The sequence below is a fragment of the Anastrepha obliqua genome, chromosome 4 (genome assembly GCF_027943255.1).
Source record: "Anastrepha obliqua isolate idAnaObli1 chromosome 4, idAnaObli1_1.0, whole genome shotgun sequence".
Classification (NCBI taxonomy): domain Eukaryota; kingdom Metazoa; phylum Arthropoda; class Insecta; order Diptera; family Tephritidae; genus Anastrepha; species Anastrepha obliqua.
This window is the reverse complement of record NC_072895.1, coordinates 23582820-23592868: the sequence shown is the minus strand read 5'-3', so window position 1 is coordinate 23592868 and position 10049 is coordinate 23582820. Positions and strand designations below refer to the sequence as shown.

General features: G+C 35.9%; 1 protein-coding gene across 1 annotated transcript in view; it reads left to right on the top strand.

The window, feature by feature from the left end:
- Nucleotides 1-1486: 1486 nt before the first annotated feature.
- LOC129245789 (protein split ends) overlaps nucleotides 1487-10049 on the top strand; it is a 102116-nt gene continuing 93553 nt past the window's right edge. Inside the window, exons 1-2 of the mRNA XM_054884178.1 lie at nucleotides 1487-1555; nucleotides 1916-1995. Of these exons, the coding sequence (XP_054740153.1) occupies nucleotides 1975-1995 (21 nt within the window). The 5' untranslated portion in view covers nucleotides 1487-1555; nucleotides 1916-1974. The remainder of the gene's footprint in view (nucleotides 1556-1915; nucleotides 1996-10049) is intronic.

Below are 10049 nucleotides of genomic sequence, written 5' to 3'. Positions count from 1 at the left end.
TGCATATATATAATTGGCACGTACACCCTTTTTGGGTGTTTGGCCGAGCTCCTCCTCCTATTTGTGGTGTGCGTCTTGATGTAGTTCCACAAATGGAGGGACCTACAGTTTCAAGCCGACTCCGAACCACGCACCAACTCTTTCGGCTACGGCGGCCCCTGACTCCTATTAAATAAATTAAAATACATCAGTAAGTAACGAAAAACTTTATAATATGAATACCAAATAAAGGGCAAAACGTTTATCCAGAATTGTTTCAAAATAGGACTGCCATCCAGCCAAAATAAAATATATTCTGCCCATACCCAAATTAAAAAAAAAAAAAAAAAACAATTTTATATAAAAAGCGCCAATAAATTTTAAATGCAAGAAAAGTGTAAATAAATCATGTTTCTTTTTTTGCCTTTCCGGCAATTTTGACAACCTGCACATTTTATGACAAATGCTGTAAAAATAAGCCTCAAAAAAGGGAAGGTAGCGCAACAACAATGCGCTCATCCAACCATATTTGCAGCTCGTTGCAGTTGCAAGACAAAAATTGCAAATAAGAGCAAATAAAAGCAAATCCTTTCATCGATGCCAACTGCAGCAAAAGAAGAGACGAAAACATGCTACCCAAATTATGCAAACAAATATGCCACGCGCTGGCCACCGACAGCTTAGGTTGACATACTCGTACGTAGGTGTTCATTACTGTGGTGAATACTTACAATAGCCAAACCAGCTTGACCATGGTGAATTGCTTTTGCGCACATCAACCTGCTCATCTGCACAACCAACAACGAGCCGTTGAACCATGCAGCGCACCTTGGTCAGCCAGCAGTGTTGTGACGCTCAACCTCTACAGCGGCGCTATCGTTAACACTTTTACTTGCGCGCTCGCTGGCAACAATGTTTTGCTCATGCTGCTCTTCGGCTCTGCACAGTTAGAGACCACCCCTGCAAGCGCCAGCCACTTCAACGGCACTTCAGCTCCAATTCACTCTATGCATTGATGGTGGCAGCGACGACTGCGGCTGCGTCTACGTATGCCGCTGCGCATGCGCATGCGCAACTTGCCGCTGTTGAGCTTTTTGTTTTGCGCCTCTTCTTCTGCATATATTTTAGTGTGTGCATAGTTGTAGTGGCTTTTTTTATTTGGCGCTTTGACGGTGACGACGCTGAAAAAGAAAAGAAGCAGCAACCAATTCATTGTCCCATTCGCCGCAGCCTGACTGAAATTTTAATTTCGTTGAATTCAGTTCAACACTAACCATAAAGTCGTTCGGTTCGGTGGCGCGCACGTGAAACCCTCAAACGCTCGAGTTACAGCCGTCAGACGCACGCATACATATACGGATATTATATGTGCATATCTACATACAAACATAGCTACCGAAATAGTTTATGCACTAAGCAAAAAGAACAAAAAAAAAAGATTTTTTGACTTCGAACGCACTTTGCTTTCGCTTGCGAAAAAGGACATTGAGGTTGTTCTGCTTGTGGTATTCCAATTCGAAAAACTTGGTTGCATTTTTGGTGTAAATTTTTGGCACTTTGACTATCTACTTACTAGGTAAACTGTGTGCGTGTGTGTGTATGCGTGTGGGAAATTAATTTGACTCACTGTACGATTTTCTTGGATTCATTCGTTTTAATTTAAATACATATTTTTATGACACCCAGTGAAACTTTCTTCATGCTAGCGCGAATTTATTTCTGCGCGAAAAAATAATTACAATTCCAAGCAAATACTAATTAAAGGCAAAGAGTGAACTTTTATTTAAAATACAAATTTACATTTGATTGTTTCCATACAACATCACTTTTTTTTCTTTATCTACTGCGAACGCTGTGCAATTAACACAAGATTTATTCATTTTCTTTTTCTTTCGAAAAAAAAAAACAAAAACAAATCGGCATTTCCATAAAATAGAAATTGGATTTGGAGTAAATTTTTCGCTGTGCTGAGATTGAGCTGTTTCTTTAGCAGCCATGAGGATTGCAATTTTGCTGGTAAGTTGATAAGCTGTGCAAATCTTTAACTTTATTGCATTCATAAAGAGCAAATTTTCAAATGCCCATTCTCATACTAGGATATAGGGTGCATGAGTCTCCCTGTACAACAAAAAAAAAAGAAAAAAATTTATAATATTTTGCCATCGAAAATATGTATAAAATTTACTAAATTCTAATATATACGCCAAAATAATTTGGAAAAGTATTTCGAAAAACGATTTGAGAGTGCCTCGAAAAATCACATTGCTTTGATGCTATTGCTAACATTTTTAAAAAGGTTAAAATAGTTCTTTTAGACCTTTTCTAACACAACTGAGATGCATTTTTGTAAAGAAATATTTTTTTAAAGTAATTTTATTTAGAAAAAACTCGTTTTGGCGGTATTTTCAGAGCAGTACAGTTCACAAAAATATTAATAATTTTTCGGTCCACCTCACTTACATATGTACGAGTATTAAAATTTTTCCGTAGTATTTTCGCAATAGTTTAAGTTTATAATTCGTAGGGAAAATTCCATTTTTTTAGCGAGACACTTAACGTACTTAATGCATACCTAAGTGCTTATGTACTTATGAACTTATGTGCATAAGAACTTACGTACTTATAAGCAAAGTGATGAATGAATTAAATATATTAAGTAAATTACTTATGTACTTACGTGCATAAGTTCTTATGAACTTATGTACTTACGTGCATAAGTTCTTATGAACTTATGTACTTATGAGCTTATAAACTTATGTACATAAACACTTATGTACTTAAAAGCAAATTAACGAATGAAGCAAATATATAAAGAAAATTACTTATGTACTTGTGTGCTTATTAACTTATGCATAAGTACTTATGTACTTATGAGCTTATGTGCTTATGAACTTATGTACTTATGAGTTAATAAGCTTATGTACTTATAAGCAAAGTAAGAAATTAAGTAAATTACTTATGTACTCATGAACTTATGTACACATGAACTAATAAACGTAAGAACTTATGTACTTATAAGCAAAGTAATGAATGAAGTAAATTACTTATTACTTTTGAGTAAATTACTTATTTACTTATGTACTTACGTGCTTATGTACTTACGTACTTATGTACTTATTAACCTATGAAGGTACGTACTTATGTACTTATTAACTTATGCATAGGTACTTATGTACTTATGAGTTAATAAGTGTATGTACTTATAATCAAAGTAAGGAATGAAGTAAATTACTTATGTACTTATTTACTTATGTAGATGTGTACTTATGTACTTTCGTACTTCAGTTCTTATGTTCTTCTGAACTTGTGTGCTTATATCAAAACTTGGAATTATTAGAGTAAATAAATTGTAGCAAAAAGTTTGAAGTATGTAAGGAAAACTTGAGCACTAAATATGAACTCTTCATTCCTATTTAATTGAAAAACAATGTAGACCGATTCCCTGTAAAGTGATCTAAGTATTGTATTTTGGGCATTGTCGTAAATTTTTCTGAAAATTAGTTTATTTTTATAATTGTTATAATTTTTATAATAATAAGAACTAAATTGGAAAATATTTGCAAACAAGTTTAAAAAAGTTTATTATTTTAAGGTTTATTGAATATTCTAAATTTCAGTATAGAAATTGTCCTACATTTTCTTTGAACACAGATTTATTTGTAGACTTGAGCATAATAAAAAATAACCCGGAAAAGCTTAAAAAAAGTATGTAATTATGAGATTTATTCAATGTTGAAAATTTTGGTATGGAACTCTGTAAAGTCAATTATCTTTGGGGTTTTCAACATCTGCATGAATTTTGTGTTTTTATTTTTTTTCTCTGAAATCTCCCGAAAGCTTCATAATTGGATTCCAGCGCAGGAAATCTAATCAGGGATCCGCCTCGCTTTGTTTTTCATAACTTCAAGGTATTCAAATCTTACCTGCAATGCAGATTTTAACTAAGTAACCAGCGGCGTGGATTTACAGGTGAATAAAAAATATGGTCGGAACACTGTGATGTTGCTGTTAGCTAGAAATCTCTGCACAGACAATGCGGAATGAGCTGTCTCATTTTTTTGGTGGATAAGCTATCACTTTCCCCTGCATACGGTTGGTCATTTGAAGTACAAGGAAAGGGTAGCCTAATTACTTTGGGCAGTTCTGTCAGATCGGCTAATGCCATCTCGCTTTGGAAGCGTCAATTGGATGATATTTATACGATGGGATATTACGCAATGAAAAAATACACTGAAATTGTTCAGTTGTACATTCAAAGTAACTCCTCATTTATATAAGCATACAATGCGTGCCCTTCTTTTTTCATTATGTGAAGTAGCTTAGCAGAAAAACAATGAATGTGGTAATGTTAACCAATATATTATTAACAAACCGTTTCAGGCAACCAGTGCAGGTGCACACTAGGGATGCAGATTTATGTAAATTCAAGATCAAGATCTCACAGTTACAATCACGAGACTAGTACCGGGACTTGTGAGATCTTGATCTTGAATTTACAAAAATCTGCATCTCTAGTGTGCACCTGATATTCATGTGATCAGATATTCATTACTTTGCAGTAAGCCAGTGTTACTTTTTATGGTACAACAGGGGCATATATTCGAGTGTAGGTGGGTGAAATGGTCAAAGTACCAGTCTGGCACTCCTCAAGTAGCACTGAAGCGCCGTTTTGATAATATTTGAATGTAGTACTCTTTATATTAATAAGGAAATAGAAATAAAAACTTTCAAATCTATATATGGTTGATAAAAAAGTTAGAGTAAATGCTGTTTGTTTTTCTTATAAAAAGAATTTTTCGCCTCCATTGCATTGTAAGAAATTAAAAAGTAAAAAAGTACTCACAAGATTTACGGCACTTAAATATACTAACATTATAGTGCCTCGGAATTTCGGCATTCCGGGAATCGCATCCCTAGTATACACTTATATGAATTCTAAGGAAATAGGCAACATAGTGAAAGGAAATAGTCAACATAGCGTTGAATTTTGATTTGCAACTTGGCGCACTTTTCGCTCTTTTAAGACTAAGCGACAAAGTGATTGCCCTAAATCCATAGATCTATAGATCTCAGTGGAGTAATGAAAATATAATATTTAGCAATTCTGAAGTCATTTGATGGACTTGCCGTCTAATAGTTGGATGTGAATCTTTAAGCCGCTGCAAAGTAGCTAATTTGGAAAAGTTAAAATTTTCGGGATATTTTCTTAAAACCTGTAAAAATTTATATTATACAAAAAAAATAAATTTTATGATATATAATAATAATAATTAAATTATAAGAAAATTAATGTAAAATTCATAAAATATTCTGTAACCATTACCATTGAAATGCAAAAAAGGTTAAGGACGCACTATTACCTTTTGAAAATGAAAAGTACTTCATTTAATAAAAATTTTACAAATTGCTTTACATCAAGATACTTAATAAATAAAGGCTTGGATTATTGATATATATATTAATATAATATATATGTATTTGTTGAAAACCAATTTTATTTGCCCAACTGAACGAAAAGCTTTTTTCTCAACTGCAAATGCGAACCAGAAAACGGCCTTGGATTTACATTAATAATTGAGCACATTTTTGAGCTCATCTTCACAGCTTGACTGATTCATTACAATGTCGTCTAATGAAAATTTTCTAAACAAATTCCAACCATTTCACAAATGCCTCACACAAAATTTTACGCCACGACAGCCGCAGCAACAATTGAGACATTTTATGCCTCACTGGAAATGAATCTTTAAGCCCACGAATAGCATTTAACAGTCATCAAATATTTTGCAATTTCACAATACTGACCTTCTATCAATCAAATCGAAAATATATTGAGATGTTTCGAGATGCAGATGCCTCTCGCCAGTCATGGAATAGTTTTGGGCATTTAAGTGCAAAAGACATACACCACAACTTATAAGTGGAACAAATTGCCCTTCGCGGATACAAAGAAAAAATGTGACACAAAACAAACCACAAAAGGGAAAAACCAAAAAAAAAAAATCATAAAATATTTTTAATATTTTTAATATGACCACACAGTGACATTGATAAATTGCCACTCGAGCAAATGAAGTACTAACTTGAAATAATAGCAATTAAATTTAGCAGCATCCACACATACACCACGTCGCATGGGTACACACACACATATACACTTATATGAGCTCGATTTTATGCCACTAGCTGAAGGAATATATAAGTAAATATATTTACTATTTACCTGCTACAGCTGAGTTTGCATGTATGAAATTGCTTCCGGCAATTTGTAGCGAAAAATGAAAGGAAAAACGGAAAGTGCGCATAGGCAGAAAAGTAGCAGAAAAGAATCGCACTTACGTATTTATGTGGCTGCTACGACTGAATTTAAATATTGGTGCATGTGAACCTTGTGCAAGAAAGTAATTTGTGAATATTTATTTATGTTTGTATTCACAAATGCTTCCTCGTGCCAGTGATGAATGAAGCGTTATTTGTAGTAAGTGATAACTGTAATACATCCATTCCCAAAGTGAGTGCAAGTGAATGCCAGCAGCTGAATCTATGAGAAGATCAATAGCAAAGTGCTTTCCAGAAAGAAATTAAATGAAATTCTTGAAAAAGCAATCAGCGCTTAAATCTAGATTATTTGCGGTGAAAAATATGACAGGGGTTCGGTTTACCGTCAAAAATTATGCTTCAAGCTATGCTGGGTGCTTGGCAAGCCCTTCAAATGCAAGCGCTAGTTGCCGCTTGCGATCTATTTGCTTCAGAAATTAATAAAAAAAAACATCTGGTAGTTAAGATTTCTTATCCATCACAGCATAGCCGTTTAATACTAGTTTCTCTCTAGTGTCCCAACTTTTAAAATACCGTACTTAGCTAGGACGACCCGTCAGTGATCATTCGCTTTTTTTTATTTCTGCTCCAAGCATGATTTTTCTTTAATCAATAGGTGCTTAGATTTCATCCGTTGCCAAAGTGGAAAAGTTTTTATTTCACCCGCTCTGCCCGACAGTTTCTGCAGAAGGGATTGAAAGGAAAGTTAAGTCTGGCTGCGTGATCCCTTACCATCCAGTGACCTGTAAGGCTGTAAGGGTTGCAGTGATACGTGAAATATTTGAGCTGTTGTTACTGTGTTGAATGGTTTAGAAACTACCGCCACCTCTTTTATGTCTAGTGCCGAACCTTTCCTTCCGAGCTGCTCTGCTATCTCATTACCCTGTAAAGTCTATTCCTATAACCGGAGTAGTTTGAAGCCAATGGCCAAGCAGGGTTTCCAGGGTTCCCCTCGGCAGGCAATGGCAAACCTCCGAGTATATTTCTGCCATGAAAAAGTTCCTCATAAAAATATCTGCCGTTCGGAGTCGGCTTGAAACTGCAGGTCCCTCCATTTGTGGAACAACATCAAGGTGCACACCACAAATACGAGGAGGGCCGAGCTCCTCCCGAGAAGGGTGTACGCGCCAATTATATATAATATATATATACATCGGATGTTTATTTCACTATAAAGCGGAAGGTCTGGCGTTAATAGTGGAAAATAACATCAGGCAGGTGACCATCACGAGCACGCTTACAGGACAATATCCTTTTCATGAAATTTTCCATAACCCAATTGCAAAGTGGCTGCCCTATGTCCTCGATAGCCTCACGAATTCCATTTTTGAGGTCTTGAATCGTCCTTGGGCTGTTGGCGTAGAGCTTCTCTTTCACCTGGCCTCAAAGAAAAAAGTCACAAGCTGTTAAATCACAAGATTTCGGTGGCCAATTGTGATCGCCTCATCGAGAGATAGCACGGCCCGTAAACTTTTCCCATAAAAGATCAATGGTTTCGTTGCTTGTGTGGCACATAGCGACGTCTTGTTGAAAATAAACGTTGTCCTGATCAATACCATCCAATTCTGGCCATAAGAAATCCTTAATCATCTCTCGATATCGCAATCCATTCACCAATAACACCTATACCCTATAGTTCCTCGCTACACTGTAAAAATAGTTAGGGTGAAATGGCTTCGGGATCTAAGACCCTGACAGCTGCTTGGCTGACTGAAAAGATGGGTACTTTTGCACCTACTTCTTTGTATTGTTAGTGATTTGAATGCTTCTCTGATTGGTTAAAGTTCTACCTGGAACACGCTGGCATAGTCAGGAAGCCAAATTGAATTGAATAAGTTGAGCGGCTTCGAATAGAGGTCAGCTCTTGCCGGTTTCAATGGTGAATATAACAATCACCTTCCCTTTTCTCCATTCGGCTCTCGTTGGAAAAATGTACCGTAGAATTTTTCTTTCTTTTGCCATTTATCAACCGCAATGAGATTCCTCCAACCAAATGACAAATTGTAGCTATCAAATGTAGAAGAGTTCCAAACGAGCTGGCTTTGCAATTTACCAAAAGTGGATTATGGATCCCTGGTCACAAGGTCAGGCACAGAATTATTCAATGTGTAGGCACCCCATTGTCTTCTTGCAAGACTCGACTTGAAGCGATTTTAATCAAGTAGATAAGCATGCAATCTACCTGCCAGAAGATATGACGAATACAGCCCAAAGTCGATGATCTTTACCACATCTCTTCTTTGAAGGAATATGCGTGGTGAAGTAGCCAATTGGACCCAACAAGTATGTGCATACCTTGGTATCAGGGAAAACAATAATAAGACCACAGACAGAGGAAGCTTAAGGGAATTTAAGATTGCCCGCAGTTGAAAGCAAAGCTGTAGTTCGTGTCTCTTAGCCTAATCACAGCGCACTTTGTCTATAATCCTTAAGATTCTTTATAACTCCTCAGATAATTATTTTTTTTTTACTCGAAATTTATTGCTATCTTAATTAAAAAAGTGCGTTCTTGAGTCCACACGTAATGTGTGCTAAGCATTGTGTGATTCTATTCTTTTTTGTTTGTTTTGTTTTTAGGCTAGAATTTTTTTATTTTGCTTTCCTTTTGGCTTATGTTTCTTAGGCTTCCTACCTCTTCAGAGGCCTGGTATAGAGGTGTTGCGTTGAAGAATATCTCTGGCAAGATTGTTGGAGTGGATCGATAGCCTGTTAGCTTATTTTCCTCTATACCCTTTTATTTTATATCTTACCTGAGGTATTTTGAGATTCCTGATTCCATACCAAATTAAACCACAGGACCATTCAGCTGCTGAAGCAATCAATTTATTGTGCACCAAATTTCCAAAGCGTGTCATATTCAGAAAAACAGAAGCGAAATGACCGCCAAGATCGTGCGATTTCACGCCACGGAATTTCTCTCTGTGGGAGTTTGTTAAAGAAGAGGACCTGTGAGGAAGACTTGTGAATGTGAGGTCCGTTCCCAGGCAATTAAAGAGCCAAAAGTCAACATATTGAAATAAAGCAACCATCAGTGAAATGAAGCAACAAATAGTGAAAAATTGTAATTGAAATCTTTGTCAAAATAAAACAAAAAAATGACATGCAAAGTGGAAAGAGATGGGTATTTACAGGATATTATTTTTAAAACATAAATTGGCCACGACTATCTTTCGCTTTAACGTTAATATTAGAGATGAATCCTAAAAAATACCTGGGTATGATCAAATATCAAATATCTCCTAAAATGATAGTAGAGACTCCAGACTTAGATTTCTCAGTGTGCTTTTTAACGCAATTCTTCAAGTTCGCATTCAAGCCTTCTCAAGGGAAAAAAACGACCATTATAATGACCCCGAAACCAGCAAAAAAATGAAGCCAAGGTAGCTTCATACAGACCTATATTGGCTTCATGGGCTGGTTAATTCCCGTTCCGGACTTAGCCTTGATTACAGAGTGCTTCTCTACAATACAATCATCAAGCCAATCTGGACGTATGCGTCACAACTGTGGGGTAATGCAAGTGCCAGCAATATTGCAATTGTAAAGGGTGGTTTAGTTTCAAGGGCTGGGGTTGATTTTAAATAAAATACAATTTTTTTTAGGAAATTATTGTTATTTCTCTCTATTATGATAATATTGGTATGATTCAATTACGTTTATATCAAAATATTGGCCAAATGGCCGCCGCGGCCTCGGTTTTCGATGACGCTGAGGCATAATTGAGGTTCTATGCCGTTAATGTGCCGAATTAT